At 42.2% G+C, this 24163-nt stretch overlaps 1 protein-coding gene across 1 annotated transcript in view; it reads right to left on the minus strand.

The window, feature by feature from the left end:
* Positions 1–23923, minus strand: part of LOC140187657 (integrin alpha-E-like) — a 308395-nt gene extending 284472 nt beyond the window's left edge. Inside the window, exons 1-2 of the mRNA XM_072243179.1 lie at positions 23750–23923; positions 1091–1208 (exon numbers count right to left, since the gene is read on the minus strand). Coding sequence (XP_072099280.1) covers positions 1091–1208; positions 23750–23789 — 158 coding nt within the window. The 5' untranslated portion in view covers positions 23790–23923. The remainder of the gene's footprint in view (positions 1–1090; positions 1209–23749) is intronic.
* Between the last annotated feature and the right edge of the window lie 240 nt (positions 23924–24163).

Genomic DNA, 24163 nt, shown 5'->3' on the forward strand with positions numbered 1-24163 from the left:
GTTTTATCTATGTCCAGTCAGATGACAATAAACTTGAACTTATCACAGTATTCAATGTTGTATAAGCAGTTGTCTTACAATTTTTACCTCATAATAAACACTCAAACTGCATTCTTTCTTACAAGAACATAAATAGCAAGAGCAGGAAAATATTGCAAGAGAAACACAAAAGCCTACTCTGCTATTTCATAAAATTCTGGCTGAACTGATAGAAATGGCTCTGTGAGCACAGAATTGACATTACTATCAGATCTGCCTGATGAAAACAGGACCTTCGGCTCAACCCATCCATGCTGATCACGGGCTCACTAAACTAGTCCCATCTGGCCACATTTGCCCATAAGACCATAAGACATAGGAGCAGAATTAGGCCATCTGGCCCATCGAGTCTGCTCCATCATTCAGTCATGGCAGATCCTTTTTTAATCTCCTCCTCAACCCTAGTTCCTGGCCTTCTCTCCTTAACCTTTGCTGCCACATCCAATCAAGAACCTGTCAATCTCTGCCTTAAATATACCCAATGACCTGACCTCCACAGGTGCACGTGGCAACAAATTCCACAAATTCAACACCCTTTAACTAAAAGGCCCATTTCCCTCTAAAGCTTTTCTATCCAAATCCAATGTCTGATGGTACAATATTATTATTGTAATTGCATCAACCACTTCCATTCGCAGCTCATTCCAAATACCTGTTGCCTTCTGTGTGAAGAAGTTGCTCCTCAGTACATAGAACATAGAACACTATAGCATAGTACAGACCCTTGGGCCTATGATATTTCGTCTAGGTTTTAACCTACCCCAAGATCAATCTAACCCTTCCCTCCTATACAGCCCTCCATTTTTCTGTCATCTATGTAGCTATCTAAGAGTTTCTTAAATTCTCCTTTGCTGTGAGAAATGTAACAGGTATTACCAGGACCTCAATAGATGGTACAATATATTCAGGCAAAACAAAACCAATGCAAAATACAGAATACGTTTACATAGAGAACAACAAAGGGTAAGTTACGATCAAGAAGGTTACATTCATTTACATATTTTCAAAATGCTTACAGATGAACAAATACAATCAAAATACACCATCTTACCCATTATTTTCACTATGATTGTATTGAACAACTTTCTGTCCAAAGAGTACATTCCCTTTATTTTGAAAGACCGCCTTTAATTTGGTATCAATGTTGAAGGTGTACAATGTCTTTGGAGCTGCAAAGAATGGAGAAATCAAAAATTAAAGGATGAATAGTTCTGTAAAGTATCTCATTGCTATAGGAAAATTGATAATGATCCATCTGTCGTTAACTGAAAGAATCAAGTATGCATAAATCAACAAATCCCTAACTACTAAACTAAATGATCATTCAAATATAAAAAATCTGCAATAAAGAATCGAGTCTGTTGAAAAATTACAAATCTAAATATGAGTGTCAAATGAATTGATCTAGTTGACGCACTAAGTCCAAATTAAATTGCTGAGTATAGGTTCAACTGCTTCTTTTTGAGAATGGGAATCATATGCAGAGGAGTAAAGAAGACACAAATATTTGTGTCTGTTAGTTACAGGTTGTTTTGCTATATTTAAAGCCTATATAAGTCTGAGAGTAGGTAAAAATAATATATACATTAAACATTCAGTAGATAAAGTAATTAATAGAAAATAAACAAGATATTAAACTAACTGAATAAATAAACACAAGGAAATCTGCAGATGCTGGAATTTCAAGCAACACACTTAAAAATTGCTGGTGAATGCAGTAGGCCAGGCAGCATCTATAGGAAGAGGTACAGTTGACTTTTCGGGCTGAGACTTTTCGTCAGGACTAACTGAAAGAAGAGCTAGTAAGAGATTTGAAAGTGGGAGGGGGAGGGGAGATCCAAAATGATAGGAGGAGGGGGAGGGATGGAGCCAAGAGCTGGACAGTTGATTGGCAAAAAGGGATACGAGAGGATCATGGGACAGGAGGCCTAGGGAGAAGGAAAAGGGGGAGGGGTGAAACCCAGAGGATGGGCAAGGAGTATAGTGAGAGGGACAGAGGGAGAAAAAGGAGAGAGAGAAAAAGAATATATATATATAAATACATAACAGATGGGGTAAGAGGGGGAGTGGTCACGTGGCCAAGCGGTTAAGGCATTGGACTAGCGACCTGAAGGGCGTGAGTTTGAGCCCCAGCCGAGGGAACGTGTTGAGTCCTTGAGCAAGGCACTTAATCACACATTGCTCTACAACGACACTGGTGCCAAGCTGTATGGGTCCTAATGCTCTTCCCTTGGACAACATTGGTGTTGTGGAGAGGGGAGACTTGCAACATGGGCAACTGCTGGTCTTCCATACAACCTTGCCCAGGCCTGCCCCCGGGAGAGTGAAAACTTTCCAGGCGCAGATCCATGGTCTCACAAGACTAATGGATGCCTTTACGAGGGGGAGGGGGGGCATTAACGGAAGTTAGAGAAGTCAATGTTCATGCCATCAGGTTGGAGGCTACCCAGATGGAATATAAGGTGTTGTTCCTCCAACCTGAGTGTGGCTTCATCTTGACAGTAGAGGAGGCTGTGGATAGACATATCAGAATGGGAATGGGACGTGGAATTAAAATGTGTGGGCACTGGGAGATCCTGCTTTCTCTGGCGGACAGAGCGTAGGTGTTCAGTGAAATGGTCTCTTAGTCTGCGTCGGGTCTCACCAATATATAGAAGGCCACATCGGGAGCACCGGATGCAGTATATCACCCCAGCCGACTCACAGGTGAAGTGTCGCCTCACCTGGAAGGACTGTCTGGGTCCCTGAATGGTGGTAAGGGAGGAAGTGTAAGGGCATGTGTAGCACTTGTTCTGCTTACAAGGATAAGTGCCAGGAGGGGGATTGGTGAGGAGGGATGGGGGGGACAAATGGACAAGGGAGCGCGTAGGGAGCGATCCCTGCGGAAAGCAGAGAGGGGGGGGAGGGAAAGATGTGCTTGGTGGTGGGATCCTGATGGAGGTGGAATAAATAAACAAAGGCTGAATGGGAATAATGCTTCTTCTGTTAGCTTGTTCCATATACCCACCACACTCTCTGCGAAAGCATTGTCCTTCAGATCCACAAATCCTTTTTAAATCTTTTTCCTTTCACTTTAAACGGATGTTCCCTAATTTTAAACTCCCCATCCTTGGAAAAAAAATCTGTGACTATTCATCTCTCCAGCCCAGGCAACATCCTTTTGAAATGTTTCAGCACCATCTCTAGCTTAAACAGATTCTGCATATGGCATGGCAACCAGTACTACACACAATACCGCAAGTGCAGCCTAATGAACATTTTGTTCAACTGTAACACGATGCCTCAGCATCATAGCTGATGAGGGGGAAATGCCAGACAGCTTCTTTTCCACCTGTAACTACCTGCGCCACTGTCTTCAGTACTTGTACTCGTAAGTCTCTCTGTTCAGCAACTCTCACAGGGTATGTCCTGGCCTAGTTTACCTTCCCAAAATGCATCACTTCACATACCTGAGATAAATTCATTAAATTCCTACAGTCTACCACATCAATATGCCCCGAATTTTATTTTAGTCAGTCATGTCCCCTTTTACCCTCCCCAGCTTTAAGAAAAAAATCATACGTAACCTCTCCAGTCTCACCTCATAGTTGAAATGTTTCATCCAAGACAGCATCCTGATAAATTCCCTCTGCACCCTCTCCAGTACTATTTCATCTTTCTTAAAGTGAAAAATCTCTTTTGTTACAATCAAGCCAGGGATCAAATTTGATTTGATTACACTCATTGAATCATAGAACACTTTAGTACATAAACATGTTCATCATCCCATCTAGTCTGTGCCACATGTTTTCTGCCTAATCCCATCTACCAGATCACTTTGCAAGTTTTGTTAACCTTCTTTAGCAAAATGGAAGAAAATATGGCATTAGCCCATGGTATTACAGGAAAGTTACTGCCATAGTTAGATCATTGGTTGATTGACAGGAGCCAGGAAGTTGGAATGAAAGCATCCTTTCCTGGTTGGTTGCCACTGACTAGTGGTGTTCCACAGGGTTCAGTGTTGGGACTGTTTCTTTTTATACTGTATATCAATGATTTAGATGAAGGAATAGATGGCTTTGTTGCCGAGTTTGCAGATGATATGAAGGTTGGTAGAGTGGTAGGTCATGTTGAGGAAACAGGTAGGCTGCAGAAGAACTTAGACAAATTAAGAGAATGGGCAAGAAAGTGGCAAATGAAATACAATGTTGGAAAATGCATGGTCATGCACTTTGGTAGTAGAAATAAATGTACAGTCTATTTTCTAAACAGAGAGAAAATACAAAAATCTGAGATGCAAAGAGACTAGGGAGTCATTTGCAGAACACCCTAAAGGTTAACTTGCAGGTTGAGTTGGTGATGAGGAAGCAAATGCAATGTTAGCATTCTTTTCAAGAGGTCTAGAATGCAAGAGCAGGGATGTGATGCTGAGGCTTTACAAGGCACTGGTGAGGCCTCATCTAGAGTATTGTGACCAGTTTTGGACTTCTCATCTTAAAAAAGATGTGCTGGAATTGGAGAGGCTTCAGGGGAGGTTCATAAGGATGATTCCAGGAACAAAAGGGTTATCATACAAGGAAAGTTTGATGGCTCTGGGTCTGTATACAGTGGAATTTCGAAGGATGAGGGGGAATCTCATTGAAAACTTTTGAATGTTGAAAGGCCCAGACAGAGTAGATGTGGAAAGGATGTTTCAAATGGTGGAGGTGTCTAGGACAAGAGGGGCATCCAAATAAAACAGAGATGCAGAGAAATTTCTTCAGCCAGAAGATGGTGAATTTGTGGAATTTGCTACCACAGGCAGCTGTGGAGGCCAAGTCGTTGGGCATATTTAGAAACATAGAAACATAGAAAACCTACAGCACAATACAGGACCTTCGGCCCACAAGGTTGTGCCGAACATGCCCCTACCTTAGAAATTACTAGGGTTACCCATAGCCCTCTATTTTTCTAAGCTCCATGTACCTATCCAAAAGTCTCTTAAAGACCCTATCATATCCGCCTCCACCACCGTTGACGGCAGCCCATTCCACGCACTCACCACTCTCTGCCTAAAAAAACTTACCCCTGACATCTCCTCTGTACCTACTCCCCAGCACCCTAAACCTGTGTCCTCTTGTGGCAACCATTTCAGCCCTGGGAAAAAGCCTCTGACTATCCACACAATCAATGTCTCTCATCATCTTGTACACCTCTATCAGGTCACCTCTCATCCTCCGTTGCTCCAAGGAGAAAAGGCCAAGTTCACTCAACCTGTTTTCATAAGGCATGTTCCCCAATCCAGGCAACATTCTTGTAAATCTCCTCTGCACTCTTTCTATGGTTTCCACATCCTTCCTGTAGTGAGGTGACCAGAACTGAGCACAGTACTCCAAGCGGGGTCTGACCAGGGTCCTATATAGCTGCAACATTACCTCTTGGCTCCTAAATTCAATTCCACGATTGATGAAGGCCAATACACCGTATGCCTTCTTAACCACAGAGTCAACCTGCTCAGCTGCTTTGAGCATCCTGTGGACTCGGACCCCAAGTTCCCTCTGATTCTCCACACTGCCAAGAGTCTTTCCATTAATACTATATTCTGCCATCATATTTGACCTACCAAAATGAACCACTTCACACTTATCCGGGTTGAACTCCATCTGCCACTTAAGGCAGAGATTGATAGGTCCTTGAAGGGACATGACATCAAAGGTTACGGGAAAGGACCGGGGAGTGGGGCTAAGGAGAGTAAAAAAGGATTAGCCATGATTAAATGGTAGAACATACTTGATGGACCAAATAGCCTAATTCTGCTCCTATGCCTTAAGGTCTTAAAATGGCAGGGTACCTGACACACTTCAGGACAAGGTGAAGGGTCAGTGTAGTAGCAATATTGGATTACGTACAAGGTCAACAACAATATAGCATGCATATCCAAAGCAAAGTAACCAACAATCAAAAGAAGAAAATTATTTAGCTAGCTGTGAATTGTGGTGAACAATTAAACAGTTCACAGAAAGTAAAGGCTCAAGAACTACCACTCTCTTGACAGTAGAGTCCAGCATATGACCATGAAAAAAGTGCTGAATGTTCATTTCAGCAACAGTCCATGAACTCAATAACACTTTTATTTTACCATTTATCTATTTTAATTTTTATTTTAACTTACAGTTCTTTTGTTTCTTGCACTGTACTGCTTTCACAAAACAACAAATTCCACCACGTATGTCAGTGATAATAAACCCGATTCTGAATCTGATTTGGTAAGAAGTCCCAAGTGAATGATTTGTCTTGCCTTTCTCTTCACATAAGTGAAGCCGGTCTTCATTCAATTCTATTCACCCTGTGTCATATCATGAAAGAGATACAAAGCCTGGATGCTGCAAAGGCTATGAGATCAAGCAACACACCAGCTGTAGTGCTGAAGACTTGCACTTCAAATCATACATGCCTATTACCAAGCTGCTCCAATTCAGTAATAATACCAGTAACTACCGACACTGTGGAAAATTGCCTAAGAGCGAGCTAGTCACAAAATATAGAACAAATCCAATCCAGCTAACTAGCACCATGTCCACTCAATCATTGTGAAATTAAAGAACCTAGTGTTGACAATACTATCAAATGCTTAACAGAATCTGCTTACCACTTCCCAGTTTGGGCCTCATCAAGATCTTCAACTCCAGACCTTGTTACACATCTATTAAACATGTGGGAAAAACTTAAATCCAGAGATGACGTGAAAGTCATAACCGGGATTAGAGTTGCTGGAATGTGGAATAACACAATGCACCGAAGGAACTCAGCATCTATGGAGGGATACGGACAGTCGACATTCCAGGTCGAGACCTTTTATCTGGTCTTGACCTGAAATCCGTAAATGATGAGGGTTGTTGCCTTTTTAATAAGGGAGGACATAACAGCAATATCTAGAGATGATGTTCTTGGGAGATTGCCCAGTGACCACATATGGATAGAACTTAGAAATAAGAACAGGAAGGTCACTCTACTGAGGTTAGATTATAGATCCCAATAGTCTTTGGAACTTGAGGAGCATGTGTGTACAGAAATTTCTCATTATTTTAAGAATACAGTTGCATTAGTACAAGATTTTAATTTTCCTGATATTGTCTGGACTACCCAAAATGTTGGCCTGGAAGGAGTGGAATTAGTGAAATGTATCTTGCACTACTATTATTATGGAGACCCTATGCAGAACAGTGAAATACTGGACCTCCTCTTGGATCTCTTTGAGGTAGGCAAGTAACTGCTGAATGACAGTCAGAGAGCACTTGGGCTCTAGAGACCATGAATGTATCAGTTTTAAGATGGTGATGGAAAAGGATAAGACATGTCCATAGGTTAGGATCCTAAACCTGAGCAGAGGGGAATTAATCAGGAAAAATGGAGATATGAATAGGCAGTTAGCCCAGAGCACCATAATGGCCATTCCCCTCAATAATAAGTATACCGTTTTGGAAACTGTTGTGGGGGATGGCCTCCCAGGGCAATGCCACAGAGAGTGGCTTACTGGCACTGAGCATGGGTCCGTGGTGCAGAAGGGAAAGGAGGAGAAGAGGGGAGCGGTAGTGATTGGGGCCTCAATAGCCAGGGGAACAGACAGGAGATTCTGTGGATGTGAACAGGACACCTGAATGGTATGGTGCCTCCTAGGTGTCAGGATCAGGGACGTCTCAGATTGTGTCCACAGCACTTTGGAGGAGGAGGGAGAGCAGCCAGATGTCTTGGTACATATTGGTAGAAATGACATAGGAAGGAAAGGTAAAGAGGTCCTGAAAAGAGAATTTAGAGAGCTAGAGAGAAAGCTGAGAAGTAGGACATCCAGGATAGTAAATTCTGGATTGCTGCCTGTGCCACATACCAGTGAGGGTAGAAACAGGATGATCAGGTCGATTAATGCGTGGCTGAGAAGCTGGTGCAGGGGGCAGGGTTTCAGGTTCTTGGATCATCAGGATGTCTTCTGGGGAAGGAACAACCTGTACGAAAGTGATGGGTTGTACCTGAACCCAACGGGGACCCCAAGATTCTTGTGGGCAGATTTATTAGAGCTGTTGGGGAGGGTTTAAACTAATTTGGTGGCGGGGGGGGGGTGGAACTGGAATAAAGGGACTCAGGATAGGACTGATGGTAAAAAAGCAAAGATAGCATGCAGTCAGACTGTCAGGAAGGGCAGGCAGATGAAAGGACGTAATTGCAGCCAACAGGGTGAGGATCAGTGTATTAGGGATGCAGAATCAAAAGGGGTAGCAAATGCAGTACTCAAGGTGTAATATCTCAATGCACGGAGTATGAGAAATAAGGCGATGATCTTGTTGCACTATTATAGATTGTCAGGTAAGATACTGCACATCTGTAGAATGATGAGTATAGATGTGCAAAGTCCAGCTCTCTTCAGCCTCCTCAGAGAGTAGAGGAATCGGTGAGCTTTCTGGACTGTGTAGGATGTGTTCCTGGACCATGAGAGGTTCTGTGTGATGTGTACTCCCAGGAGTTTCCACTCCTGTGCCACTGATGTAAAGGGGGTTGTGAATGGTGTGAATTCTCCTGAAGCTGATAATCATCTCCTTTGACTTGTTGACATTATGGAAGAGGTTATCTGCCTGGCACCAGGGCTCAAGGTCTTCCCTGTAGGCCATCTCATTATTGGTGATGAGGCCTATCACTGTTTTGTCATCAACAAACTTGCTAATGTGATTGCTCGGGTGCTTACCATGTGTGAGCAGAGTGTACAGCAATGGGCTCAGCACACAGTCCTGAGGGGCATCTGTGTTGAGGATGATAGGGAGCGAGGAGCGGAGTGCATCCTGTTTAGCTGATCTAATCAGTCATAGAACATCGTAGCACAGTACAGGCCTTTCGGCCCACAATATTGTGCTGACTCTTTAACCTACTCTAAGATTAACCCAAACCTTCTCTCATACAAGCTGGCTGGTGGCGTAGTGGCATCAGCACTGGACTTCGGAGCGAAGGCTCCCAAGTTCGAATCCAGCGGCTCCCTTGCACGCTTTCCATCCCTGCTGGGTTGAGCTGGTTAGCAACTTGGCCTCAGAAAAAATAAGAAAGCCTGCTAAAAAAATGCCATCATGACGGCGTCCCGATGACTCCACTCGGAGTTAAGGGATCTCTTCTTCTTCGTCTTCTCTCATACATAGGCCACTATTTTTCTAATCCGCGTGCCTATCCAGGAGCTTCTTAAATGCCTCTGCTATTGTCCCTGATAGGGTGTTCCACACACCCGTCATTCTCCGTGTAAGAAAACTTACCTTTAACATCCTCCCATACTCTCCTCCAATCACTTTAAAATTATGTCCCTGGAATCAGCCCACCACAAAATAACAAACATAAATTCACTGAGACTTAAACTAATATAAATTATACATAATTTTCACATTAAACTAAATTAACAACTTTAATCCAAAATTAAGAAGGAGACAGAGTTACGGTTGAGAACACAAGAAACAAAGTCCATTGTCAGGCAGAGTAGTCATGGTGTTGCTCTCCTGAGGTAGTGATTAGGGTTGTGCCTAATGGTCGAAGGGAAGTTGCTGTTCACGAGCCTGGTTGTGTGGGACTTCATGCTTTGATGGGAGCTGTTGAAGATGGCATGGTCCATATGGTGTGGTCTTTGGTGAGGGATGTGGCCTTTTTGAGGCAGTGCCTCCTGTTATTACCATTCAACCATCAGACTCTTGAACCAGAGTGGATAACTTCATTCATCTCAACACTGAACTGTTCAAAGACTCTGCAACTCATGTTCTCAGTGCTATTGATTTACTTACTTATTATTATTACTGTAATTATTACTTGTTTTTTTGTTACTTTTGTATTTGCGCAGTATGCCGCCTTTTACACATTGGTTGTTTTTCTGTCTTAGTGTGTAGTTTTTCATTGAATCTATTGTGTTTCTTTGTTCTTCCTTGTAAATTCCCACAAGAAAATGGATAGAACATCGAAAACCTACAGGACAATACAGGCCCTTTGGCCCACAATGCTGTGTCGAACATGTACTTACTTTGGAAATTACCTAGGGTTACCCATAGCCCTCTATTTTTCGAAGCTCCATGTACCTGTCTAGGAGTCTCTTAAGAGACCCTATTGTATCCGCCTCCACCACTGTCACCGGCAGCCCATTCCACTCACTCACCACTCTCTGTGTAAAAAACTTACCCCTGACATAGTCATAGTCATAGTCATACTTTATTGATCCCAGGGGAAACTGGATTTTCATTATAGTTGCTCCATAAATAATAAATAGTAATAAAACCATAAATAGTTAAATAGTAATATGTAAATTATGCCCGGAAATAAGTCCAGGACCAGCCTATTGGCTCAGGGCGTCTGACCCTCCAAGGGAGGAGTTGTAAAGTTTGATGGCCACAGGCAGGAATGACTTCCTATGACGCGCTGTACCCCTCTGTACCTACTTCCAAGTACCTTAAAACAGTGCCCTCTCGTACTAGCCATTTCAGCCCCGAGAAAAAGCCTCTGATTATCCACACAATCATAATATGGTACACATGGTATTAAGTGTGGCCCCTATTGCACTTTCTTTTATAAGGCTGCCAATTTCACATCTGATAAGGGACCCTTCTCTCATTCTGAATACATTTCCTTTTTGTTTGTATGAATCGATCTTAACTGCTGACCAAATAAAGTGTCAACATCTGACACCCTTGAAGGCACTCTGATGGGGAAGTCACTTGAGAGGGTGACATGTCAAAATAAAAGCTGGGACAACTGAGCAGGTCTGGCAGCAGCAGCTAAGCATCTCCAGTGTTTTAGAACATCAACAGAACCTGGAACATTACAGTACGGTGTGGGATTTTCAGGCCACAATGTTGCACCCACTCTAAGATTATTGTGGTCCTGCATTTCTCTAACATTCATGTGCCTATCTAATGTTCTCTTAAATATTCTAATGTGTCTGCCTCGGTATCCTCTCGTTTACTTTTCTCCACAACTTTGAAACTGTGCCCCCTCATATGGGCCATTTCCACCCTGGGAGGGGGTCTCCACTCAGTCTGTGTCTCTTGTCATCTTGTACCTCTCATCCTCCTTCACTCCAGGGATAGGTGCCCTGGTGTGCTTGACCTCTCCTCCTAAGACATGCTCTCCTTCTATCACCTTTATGTTTTCTATCTTTTATGTCAGATTTACAGCATCTGCATAATTTTGCTTGTCAATTAGGTGATAAAATATTTGCTTCTGGGAATATTTGGAGCATTACAATAATGATCCCCTTCTCCTATGATTAGCAGACAAAACTGAAGGGCAGGAGAAGACCTGTAGATCCATCAAGTCTTATGACACAAAGGTTGGGGGTATTGTGGATAATGGCACAAAGGTTGGGGGTGTTGTGGATAGCTTGGAGGGCTGTCAGAGGTTACAGCAGGACATTGATAAGATGCAAAGCTGCACTGAGAAGTGGAAGATGGAGTTCAACCCAGATAAGTGTGAAGTAGTTCATTGTGGTAGGTCAAATATGATGCAGAATATAGTATTAATAATAAGACTCTTGGCAGTGTGGAGGATCAGAGGGATCCTGGGGTCCGAGTCCATAGGACGCTCAAAGTAGCTGAGCAGGTTGACTCTGTGGTTAAGAAGGCATACGGTGTATTGACCTTCATCAATCGTGGAATTGAATTTAGGAGCCGAGAGATAATGTTGCAGCTATATAGGACCCTGGTTAGACCCCACTTGGAGTACTGTGCTCGGTTTTGGTCGCCTCCCTACAGGAAGAATGTGGAAACCATAGAAAGGGCACAGAGGAGATTTACAATGATGTTAAAACGAGGAAATCTGCAGATGCTGGAAACTCAAGCAACACACATCAAAGTTGCTGGTGAACGCAGCAGGCCAGGCAGCATCTCTAGGAAGAGGTACAGTCGACGTTTTGGGCCGAGACCCATCGTCAGGACTAAATTAAAGAAGAGCTAGTAAGAGATTTGAAAGTGGCAGGGGGAGGGGGAGATCCAAAATGATGGGAGAAGACGGGGGGGGAGGGATGGAGCCAAGAGCTGGACAGCTGATTGGCAAAAGGGATATGAGAGGATCATGGGACAGGAGGCCCAGGGAGAAAGAAAAGGGGGAGGGGGGGAAACCCAGAGGATGGGCAAGGGTCGGCTCTTTACAAGGATGTTGCCTGGATTGGGGAGCATGCCTTATGAAGACAGGTTGAGTGAACTCAGCCTTTTCTCCTTGGAGTGATGGAGGATGAGGGTTAGGGTTTGGTGTATAAGATGATGAGAGGCATTGATCGTGTGGATAGTCAGAGGCTTTTTCCCAGGGCTGAAATGGCTGCCACAAGAGGACACAGGTTTAAGGTGCTGGGGGGTAGGTACAGAGGAGATGTCGGGGTAAGTTTTTTACGCAGAGAGTGGTGAGTGCGTGGAATGGGCTGCCGGCAACGGTGGTGGAGGCGGGTACAATAGGGTCTTTTAAGAGACATTTGGATAGGCACATGGAGCTTAGAAAAATAGAGGGCTATGGGTAACCCTAGTAATTTCTATGGTAGGGACATGTTCGGCACAACTTTGTGAGCCAAAGGGCCTGTATTATGCTGTAGGTTTTCTGTGTTTCTAAGAGTCACCACAGGAGGCATCACACCCCAATGTGTAAAATCCAGAGGGTGGGGATAGGGGAAATGCACTCACTTTATTTCACAAGGTTTGGGATTCAAGAAGCACAGGGCAGAGATTAAAGGCGAGAGGGGAACGAGTTATAGGAATCTGAGGGGCAACATTTTTTACACAGTGGGTGGTCCATGTATATAATGAGCTACTCGAGGAAAAGGTTCAAACAAGTACAACACTTAAAAGACAGCTAAATGGGTTAGAGTTAGGGTTAGGAAAGGTTTAGAAGGATATGAGCAAAAGGCAGACAAATGGGATTAACTTGGGTGGGTGGTCAGATGGGCCAAAGGGCTTGTTTTTGTGACGTCTGGCTCTCTATGTTGTGGCCATCACTGAATCGTGGCTGAAAGATAGTTGTAGTTGGGAGCTGAATGTCCAAGGTTACACGTTGTATCAGAGAGATAGAAAGGCAGGCAGAGGGGGTGGTGTGGCTCTGCTATTAAACAATGGCATCAAATCAGTAGAAAGATGTGACATAGGATCAGAAGATGATAAATCCTTGTTGGTTGATTTAAGAAACTGCAAGCATAGAAGGACCCTGATGGCAGTTATATTAAGGCCACCTAACAGTAGCTGGGAAGTAGACCACAGATAACAATAGAAATAGAAAAGCTGTGTCAAAAGGGCAATGTTATGATAGTCATGGGAGATTTCAACATGAACGTTGAATAGGAAAGTTAGGTTGGTAATGGTAATGGATCTCAAAAGGATTGGGAAGTTTTTAAAAACCTACAGAGAGCAACTAAAAGAATCATTCGGTGGGTAAAGATGAAATATGAAAGCAAGCTAGCAAACAATATCAAAGTGGAGAGAAAACACTTTTTCAAGTATGTGAAAAAACAAAAGAGAGATGACACTGGATATATGACCACTAGAAAAAAAAGCCAAAGAAATAATAATGGGGGTCAAGGAGACAGCAGATGAACTAAATGAGTATTTTGCATTAGGCTTCACTTTGGAAGACACCAGCAGTGTGCCAGATGTTGAAGGATGTGAGGGAAGAGAAGTGAGTTCAGTTACTATTACAAGAGAGAAGGTGCTCAAAAAGCTGAAAGATCTAAGGGTATATAAGTCACCCAGACCAGTTCAACTACACCCTAGGGTAGAGATCGTGGAGGTATGATCTTTCAAAAATCATTGGACTCTGGCATAGTGCCAGAGGACTGGAAAATTGCAAATGTCACTTCACTCTTTAAGAAAGGAGGAAGGCAGCAGAAAGGAAATTATAGACCAGTTAGCCTGACCTCAGTGGATGGGAAGATGTTAGAGTCAATTGTTAGAGATGAAGCTATGGAGTACTTGGTGACACAGGATATGATAGGATAAAGTCAGCATGGTTTCCTTAAGGGAAAATCTTATGTGGTGAACCTGTTGGAATTCTTTGAAGAGATTACAAGTAGGATAAGTGAAGGGGATGCAGTGGATGTTGTATATTTGGATTTTCAGAAGGCCTTTAACAAGTTGCCACACATGAGGCTGCTTACCAGGTTAAGAGCCCATGGTATTACAAGAAACTTACTGGCATGGTTAGAGCATTGACTGATTGGTAGGAGGCAGCGAGTGGGAATAAGAGCATCCTTTTCTGATTGGCTGCCGATGACAAGTTGTGTTCCGCAGAGGTTGCTGTTGGGACCAATTCTTTTAATGCTGTATATCAGTGATTTAGATGATAGAATAGATGGCTTTGTTGCCAAGTTTGCAGATGATACAAAGACTAGTGGAGGGGCAGGTGGGGTTGAGGAAGCAGGAAGGCAGCAGAAGAATTTAGACAAATTAGGAGAATGGGCAAAAGAGTGGCAAATACAATATTGGAAATGCATGGTGATGCACTTTGGTAGAAGAAATAAATGTGCAGACTATTTGCCAAATGGGGAGAAAAACCAAAAATCTGAGATGCAAAGGGACTTGGGAGTCCTTGTGCAGAACACCCTAAAGGTTAACTTACCGGTTGAGTTGGTGATAAAGAAGCAAACGCAATGTTAGCATTCTTTTCAAGAGGCCTGGAATACAAGAGCAGGCATGTGATGTTGAGGATTTATAAGGCACTGATGGGGCCTCACCTTGAATATTGTGAATAGCTTTGGGCTCCTCATCTAAGAAAAGATGTGCTAGCATTGGTGAGGATTCAGAGGAGGTTCACAAGGATGATTTCAAGAATGAAAGGGTTATCATATGAGGAACGTTCGATGGCTCTGGGTCTGTACATGCTGGTATTTAGAAGGATTGGGGGGGGGGGTCTCATTGAAACCTTCCAAATGTTGAAAGGCCAAGAGATGTGGAAAAGATTTTTCCCACAGTGTAAGAGTCTAGACAAGAGGGCACAGCCTTAGGATAGAGGGGCGGACATTTAAAACAGAGTTGCAGAAAAAATTCTTTAGCCAGTAGGTGCTGAATTTGTGGAATTTGTTGCCACAGGTGACTGTGGAGGCCAGGTCATTCGGTGTATTTAAGGCAGCGCTTGATAAGTTCTTGATTGGACACATCAAAGGTTATGGGAAGAAGGCCAGGGTGTGGGGCTGAGGAAGGGGATAAAGGATCAGCCATGATTGAATAGCAGAACGGACTCGATGGGCCAAATGGCCTAATTCTGTTCCTATGTCTTATGGTCTTACCTAACAGAGGTCAATTCAGAGAGCCTGTTTGAAGTGAAAATCAAAGATCCTGTCAGGGTGAAGGGTAAATCTAGCTGATGTGGAATATTGAGGCGCTGGTCAAGGAAAAGAAGGAAACTACATTGGTTTTAGGAGGTCAATCCCAGGAGTGAATCCCATAAAGACCATATAAAGATTAATAATATACTTAGAAGGAAACAAAGAGGGGATATGAGATGGGTCTGTCAGGTAAAGTTACGGAAAATCCCAAGATGTTTTACAAGTATATAAAGAATAAAAGTGAGGCTCAAGAGAGAGTATGTCCACATAGAGATCAGCAGGGCTAACTATGTGTCAAGCTGCAAAAGATGGGTGGGATTTTTAACAAATATTTTTCCACAGTGTTTACTGAGGAAAAAAATCATGGTTACTCAAGAGATAAAGGAAACTAGTGGAGATGTTTTGAAGGACATTCAGATTACAGGGGAGAAAGTATCTGCAGCCTTATAGTAAGTTAAAGTGGATAAATTCCCATGGCCTTACCAAGTGTAACCGTAGACTTTGTGGGATGCTAGAAGAGGAAATTGGAGAGGCCTTTGCTGTGATAGTCATTTCATCATTTGTCACTGGTAAATTTCCCAAAGACTGGAATGTGGCTTATGTTCCATTGTTTAAAAAGGGTTGCAAGCACATGCTAGGGAACTACAGGGTTGTCAGCTTTGTGTCAGTAGTGGGGATGTTACTGGAAAGAATCATGAGGGACAGGATCTACCAGGGTTTGGATAGACAGAGTCTGATTAGGAAGAGTCAACATGGTTTTGTGGATGAAAAGTCGTGCTTGATGTGTTTTTTTCTGAAGAGCAAACCAAAAAGGAAGGTGAACATTAGGTAGTGGATGTTGTCTGTTTGGGCTTCAACAAGGTCTTTGACAAGGTCCTGCATAACAGGCTGGTCTGGAAGGTTAGGTTCTATGGAATCCAGTGAGAGCTAGTCAGGTAGATTCAAGATCAGCTTGGGGGTGGGATGCAGTTGGGGTTCTCGAAATATAGATGATTAGTGTTCTGCCACAGGAGTGAATGTTGGGACCTTTGTTCTTTGTTAGCATAAGAGATCCTGCAGAAGCCGGAAATCTTAAGCAATACACACAAAATGCAAGAGAAACTCAGCAAGTTTGTTATTTGTTATTTATGTTAATAATTGGATGCAGATGCACTTGATTAATAAATTTTCAGATGGCACAATATTAAGAGGTGTTGCTGAAGAAGTGAAAAAAATTATTATTGTAGATCACAAGGAGATTGTAATCATTTATCGAAATGAGCTGGGGAGTGGTAAATAGATTTTAATGCAAATTGAAATCCATTTACCACTTTATTCCAACCAGTGTAGGAATTGTCTGAGGAATGCTAGGGCACTAAAGAGCATAAACTAAGGGGCAGAAAACACTGGTGGGAGTTGTGTACAGGCCACCTAACAGTAGTAGAGAGGTTGGGGATGGCATTAAACAGAAAATTAGAAATGTGTGCAATGAAGGAACAGCAGTTATAATGGGTGACTTCAATCTACATATAGATTGGGTGAACCAAAAATTGGTAAGGGTGCTGAGGAAGAGGATTTCTTGGAATGTATGCAGGATAGTTTTCTGAACCAACATGTCGAGGAACCAACTACAGAGCAGGCCATTCTAGACTGGATATTGAGCAATGAGGAAGGGTTAGTTAGCAATCTTGTCGTGAGAGGCCCCTTGGGTAAAAGTGACCATAATATGGTAGAATTCTTTATTAAGATGGAGAGTGAAATAGTTAATTCAGAAACAAAGGTTCTGAACTTAAAGAAGGGTAACTTTGAAGGTATGAGACGTGAATTAGCTAAGATAGCCTAACAAATGATACTTAAAGGGTAGACGGTGGATATGCTATGGCAAGCATTTAAAGATCACATGGATGAACTACAACAATTGTTCATCCCAGTTTGGCAAAAGAATAAACCAGGGAAGGTAGTGCACCCGTGGCTGACAAGGGAAATTAGGGATAGTATCAACTCCAAAGAAGAAACATACAAATTAGCCAGAAAAAGCGGCACACCTGAGGACTGGGAGAAATTCAGAGTCCAGCAGAGGAGGAAAAAGGGCTTAATTAGGAAAGGGAAAAAAGATAATGAGAGAAAGCTGGCAGAGAACATAAAAACTGACTGTAAAAGCTTTTATAGATATGTTAAAAGAAAAAGATTGGTTAAGACAAATGTAGGTCCCCTACAGTCAGAAACAGGTGAATTGATCATGGGGAACAAGGACATGGCAGACCAACTGAATAACTACTTTAGTTCTGTCTTCACTAAGGAGGACATAAATAATCTTCCGGAAATAGTAAGGGACCGAGGGTCTAGTGAGATGGAGGAACTGAGTGAAATACATGTTAGTAGGGAAGTGGTGTTAGGTAAATTGAAGGGATTAAAGGCAGATAAATCCCCAGGGCCGGATGGTCTGCATCGCAGAGTGCTTAAGGAAGTAGCCCAAGAAATAGTGGATGCATTAGTGATAATTTTTCAAAACTCTTTAGATTCTGGACTAGTTCCTGAGGATTGGAGGGTGGCTAATGTAACCCCACTTTTTAAGAAAGGAGGGAGAGAGAAACCGGGGAATTATAGACCAGTAAGCCTGACATCGTTGGTGGGGAAAATGCTGGAGTCAGTTATCAAAGATGTAATAACAGCACATTTGGAAAGCGGTGAAATCATCGGACAAAGTCAGCATGGATTTGTGAAAGGAAAATCATGCCTGACGAATCTCATAGAATTTTTTGAGGATGTAACTAGTAGAGTGGATGGGGAGAACCAGTGGATGTGGTATATTTGGATTTTCAAAAGGCTTTTGACAGGGTCTCACGCAGGAGATTAGTGTGCAAACTTAAAGCACACGGTATTGGGGGTAAGGTATTGATGTGGATAGAGAATTGGTTGGCGGACAGGAAGCAAAGAGTGGGAATAAACGGGACCTTTTCAGAATGGCAGGCAGTGACTAGTTGGGTACCGCAAGGCTCAGTGCTGGGACCCCAGTTGTTTACAATATATATTAATGACTTAGATGAGGGAATTAAATGCAGCATCTCCAAGTTTGCGGATGACACGAAGCTGGGTGGCGGTGTTAGCTGTGAGGAGGATGCTAAGAGGATGCAGGGTGATTTGGATAGGTTAGGTGAGTGGGCAAATTCATGGCAAATGCAATTTAATATGGATAAATGTGAGGTTATCCACTTTGGTGGCAAGAACAGGAAAACAGATTATTATCTGAATGGTGGCTGATTAGGAAAAGGGGAGGTGCAACAAGACCTGGGTGTCATTGTACACCAGTCATTGAAAGTGGACATGCAGGTACAGCAGGCGGTGAAAAAGCCGAATGGTATGCTGGCATTCATAGCAAGAGGATTCGAGTACAGGAGCAGGGAGGTACTACTGCAGTTGTACAAGGCCTTGATGAGACCACACCCGGAGTATTGTATGCAGTTTTGGTCCCCTAATCTGCAGAAAGACATTCTTGCCATAGAGGGAGTACAAAGAAGGTTCACCAGATTGATTCCTGGGATGGCAGGACTTTCATATGATGAAAGACTGGATCGACTAGGCTTATACTGTACTCTCTGGAATTTAGAAGATTGAGGGGGGATCTGATTGAAACGTATAAGATCCTAAAGGGATTGGACAGGCTAAATGCAGGAAGGTTGTTCCCGATGTTGGGGAAGTCCAGAACGAGGGGTTGCAGTTTGAGGATAAAAGGGAAGCCTTTTAGGACGGAGATGAATGCTGGGTCCATTGTTATTTGTCATCTATATCAATGATCTGGATGATAATGTGGTAAATTGGATCAGCAAATTTGCTGATGATACAAAGATTGGAGGTGTAGTAGACAGTGAGGAAGGTTTTCAGAGCCTGCAGAGGGACTTGGACCAGCTGGAAAAATGGGCTGAAAAATGGCAGATGGAGTTTAATACAGACAAGTGTGAGGTATTGCACGTTGGAAGGACAAACCAAGGCAGAACATACAGGGTTAATGGTAAGGCACTGAGGAGTGCAGTAGAACAGAGGGATCTGGGAATACAGATACAAAATTCCCTAAAAGTGGCATCACAGGTAGATAGGGTCGTAAAGAGAGTTTTTGGTACATTGGCCTTTATTAATCAAAGTATTGAGTATAAGAGCTAGAATGTTATGATGAGGTTGTATAAGGCCTAGGTGAGGCCAAATCTGGAGTATTGTGTTCGGTTTTGGTCACCAAATTACAGGAAGGATATAAATAAGGTTGAAAGAGTGCAGAGAAGGTTTACAAGGATGTTGCCGGGACTTGAGAAACTCAGTTACAGAGAAAGGTTGAATAGGTTAGGACTTTATTCCCTGGAGCGTAGAAGAATAAGGGGAGATTTGTTAGAGATATATAAAATTATGATGGGTATAGATAGAGTGAATGCAAGCAGGCTTTTTCCACTGAGGCAAGGGGAGAAAAAAACCAGAGGACATGTGTTAAGGGTGAGGAGGGAAAAGTTTAAAGGGAACATTAGGGGGGGCTTCGTCACACAGAGAGTGGTGGGAGTATGGAATGAACTGCCAGATGAGGTGGTAAATGCGGGTTCTTTTTTAACATTTGAGAATAAATTGGACAGATACATGGATGGGAGGTGTATGGAGGGATATGGTCCGTGTGCAGGTCAGTGGGACTAGGCAGAAAATGGATCGGCACAGCCAAGAAGGGCCAAAAGGCCTGCTTCTGTGCTGTAGTTTTTCTATGGTTTCTATGAGGAAAAACTTCTTCACACAGAGAGTGGTGAATCTGTGGAATTCTCTGCCACAGGAAACAGTTGAGGCCAGTTCATTGGCTATATTTAAGAGGGAGTTAGATATGGCCCTTGTGGCTAAAGGGATCAGTGGGTATGGAGAGAAGGGAGGTACAGGGTCCTGAGTTGGATGATCAGCAATGATCATACTGAATGCCGGTGCAGGCTCGAAGGGCCGAATGGCCTACTCCTGCACCTATTTTCTATGTTTCTATGTTACCTAGGAGAACAAGTGCGTGGTTCATTGAAAGTGGCATCACAGGTAGACGGGTAAGTGAAAAAAAAGCATTTAGCATGCTGCACACATCAAAGTTGCTGGTGAACGCAGCAGGCCAGGCAGCATCTGTAGGAAGAGGTACAGTCGACGTTTCAGGCCGAGACCCTTCGTCAGGACTAACTGAAGGAAGAGTGAGTAAGGGATTTGAAAGTTGGAGGGGGAGGGGGAGATCCAAAATGATAGGAGAAGACAGGAGGGGGAGGGATGGAGCCAAGAGCTGGACAGGTGATTGGCAAAAGGGATACGAGAGGATCATGGGACCGGAGGTCCGGGAAGAAAGACAGTGGGGGGGGGACCCAGAGGATGGGCAAGGGGTATATTCAGAGGGACAGAGGGAGAAAAAGGAGAGTGAGAGAAAGAATGTGTGCATAAAAATAAATAACAGAAGGGGTACGAGGGGGAGGTGGGGCCTTAGCGGAAGTTAGAGAAGTCGATGTTCATGCCATCAGGTTGGAGGCTACCCAGACGGAATACAAGGTGTTGTTCCTCCAACCTGAGTGTGGCTTCATCTTTACAGTAGAGGAGGCCGTGGATAGACATGTCAGAATGGGAATGGAATGTGGAATTAAAATGTGTGGCCACTGGGAGATCCTGCTTTCTCTGGCGGACAGAGCGTAGGTGTTCAGCAAAGTGGTCTCCCAGTCTGCGTCGGGTCTCGCCAATATATAAAAATAGCATGTTTATTTAGCATGCTGGCCTTCATCAGCCAGGGTATTGAATATAGGAGCTCGCACATTATGTTGCAGTCATATAAATCATAGGTGAACTGCACCTGGGAGTATTGTGTACAGTTATAATCACTCTGTTATAGGAAAGACCTGGCTGAACTGGAAAGAGTGCAAAAAAGATACATGAAGATGTTGCCAGGATTAGGGGGCCTGAGTATAGAGAGAGGTTGGCCAAATTAGGTCTTAATTCCTTGGAATTTAAGAGAATGAGGGGTGACCTTATGGAGATGTCTAAAATTATGACAGCCATAGATAAGGTGTACAGTAACAGTCTTTTCCCCAGGGTAGGGCAGAAAATGAAAAATACAAATAAAACCAGTGTCACTAAAAGTGTCCGTTGCATGAGTAAGATAGATATGCTGTAGTTTTAATCTTAAAACTTTTCTTGGTGTCAGAATACATTAAAAAAACTACAATCTCAGCCATATGATATTCAATTTCTCTACAGACTCTATGTAAGTGGTATGATTTAGCAGACTCATTTCTGATAAGATGGAAGTGTTTTTTTCATCACGTGTTTCTAACTGACTAAATCAGCATGAGAAGAAGCGTATAGATAAATTAACAGACAAAAATTTACCATTTCTGTTTCAAATTCTGTTAGTAAATGCTATTTTTGGTAAACAAAATATAGAAAATGTTAGGAATAGGAATTAAAGAAACAAAATCATTGATCACTTATGACTTAGATGAAGAATTTTTCGGATATTGAGATTACACCTATCAAAAAATAGCTACCAAACCAGTATATTCAAATCAGAGATATTAAGAAAATTAATAGATATGGGGTTCAGAATCAATTTATTACCATTGACTTATATGACATGACACTTGTTGTTTTGTGGCGGCAGTACAGTGCAAAGACATAAAATTATTATAAATTACAAAAATTACATTACAGCAATTCAGGTAACAGAAATTCTCCCTTACAGACTTTATGGATCACTGTAAACAAATCTGAGATAGAGATTTCTGGAATCTGTGTGTCAATTTTTATTTTATTTTCAGTTCACATTTCTTGGTGCATGCACTGATGATGTGGATTCATGTTTTCTGGGAATGCAACTGCCTCCTATAACACACAACTTATCCATACAGTCTTCTACCTCTTTGAGAAATTCAGTCAAATTAGTCTGTCAGGATCTTCTCCAAAAAAGCCATTTTGACTATCTTTGATTCATCCCCACCTTTCCAATTACTTTCCTGCCGCTAATAGTTTGCTCATATGCCTTTAATAATAACCATTTGCCCTTCCTAAATAAAGGCACTAAATCTGCTGTCCTCTAGTCATCTGACAGTTCATCTTAGTTAGCATAAAGACCTCTCTGGGCTACCACAGCTTCCATTTAGAACAGTATCGCAAAAATTATAGAATTGCTCCAAAACAAAAAGAAAACATTTGGCCAAGAGACAATTCTAACTTTTAGTAATGGTTCATTCATCTTTCTTTCTGGGTATTTTTACAAGAAATGCATATTATCTTCTAGTTGAGATCAGCTTACCCTGCAATTTATCCTCTAGAGAGGAAGAGGAAAGAATTTAGAAGTAAACATTTCAACAAATATGGAGAACCTGAAACAAACATAGCTCTCTTACGAAGCATGAAAATTGAGGACTGAAAGACAAAGAGAAAATTGTGATGAAATAACAGGAAATTTGGGAACTATTTTTTTTAATTGGTGAGTGTTTTAAATGTGAAAATAACTGCCAACATGAATCTTTGAGCAGAAAAGCAAAGAAGCCATTTAAAACAGAAGTGAATGAATTCCTCTTCTGAAAAGGAATGACATAACTTTCAGGCCAGGCAGCATCTCTAGGAAGAGGTACAGTTGACGTTTCAGGCCGAGACCCTTCGTCAGGAGTCCTGACGAAGGGTCTCGGCCTGAAACGTCGACTGTACCTCTTCCTAGAGATGCTGCCTGGCCTGCTGCGTTCACCAGCAACTTTTATGTGTGTTGCTTGAATTTCCAGCATCTGCAGAATTCCTGTTGTTTGACATAACTTTCAGAATCATTTGTTGAGTGTTTGGGGAGAACAGGACAGATAGATCAATAGCATTTGACCTAATTTTATTTTATTTACACTGGAATGAGTGACTTGGATTAGTTTTGAGGGCAATTGCATAAAACTACACTCAGCAATAAACCTTGCTAGCCACTATTTGAAAGCTTTACTTCTTTTCAGTATTTTGTTTGGTGGTATTCCTCAGCCATATTTACCTACTGCGCAAGCACTCACAAAATAATATACTTATGAAAATTCTTGAAGTTTTCAGAGACAATAATTAAAATCACAATCATAGAAATTGATGCATTCATTTTAAAAGTTCAATGTTACACAATTATAAGCTCTCTGATAACTGCCTTACTGTATCAATCAGTGTAACTCAGGGTGAATATCATTACTACACTCTAAGTCCCCGCTTTACAATATATAATCCATATCCAAAGTTTGATGATTTTGTTTTCAACCATATAAAGAAACGTATAAAACAGAAATTACTGCAACAATTAGCTAGTCAAATAGCGTCTGTGGAAAGAAAAACAGAACTAATGTTTCAGGTCTCTGCTTTGTCAGCTACAGCTGTGAAATATTACCAACATTTTCTGTTCTTAATTTCAGATTTCCAGCATCTTTTGTTTTTTCTTTCATTTTCATGAAATATAAAAGTACTTACCTAAGAGCAAGAAAAATAGGATTGTAATCACTCTTTTCATTTTAAGACAAATAAAGTCCTCAATAATAATGGTAACGGCTCACAGCAATCACAAAATGAGAACGCCTGTTTGTCAAATACAAAGTATGGGTGGAAAATGAACAAAGCTTCTACCCACAGAAGTTGTGATCAATCTTTGCATTGCTGTTTGTTCTAGTTTTGAGCCGTTGTTAAAGGATGTGGTGCAGGTCATGCAACTTCTGTTCCTTAAGCGGGCTGCACAGATGCAGCTTCGGGTCAGCGACTAACATAAGCTGGTGCTTGCAGCATTGAGGACTAGAAAAATCAAACTGGGGGACATATATATTCTCTAAAGCCTTACAATCTTTATTAAGATAACCTCTCTAATTTAATCCACTATTACATGGTGAAATG

This window comes from Mobula birostris, chromosome 25, assembly GCF_030028105.1.
Source record: "Mobula birostris isolate sMobBir1 chromosome 25, sMobBir1.hap1, whole genome shotgun sequence".
In the NCBI taxonomy this organism is placed as follows: Eukaryota; Metazoa; Chordata; class Chondrichthyes; order Myliobatiformes; family Myliobatidae; genus Mobula; species Mobula birostris.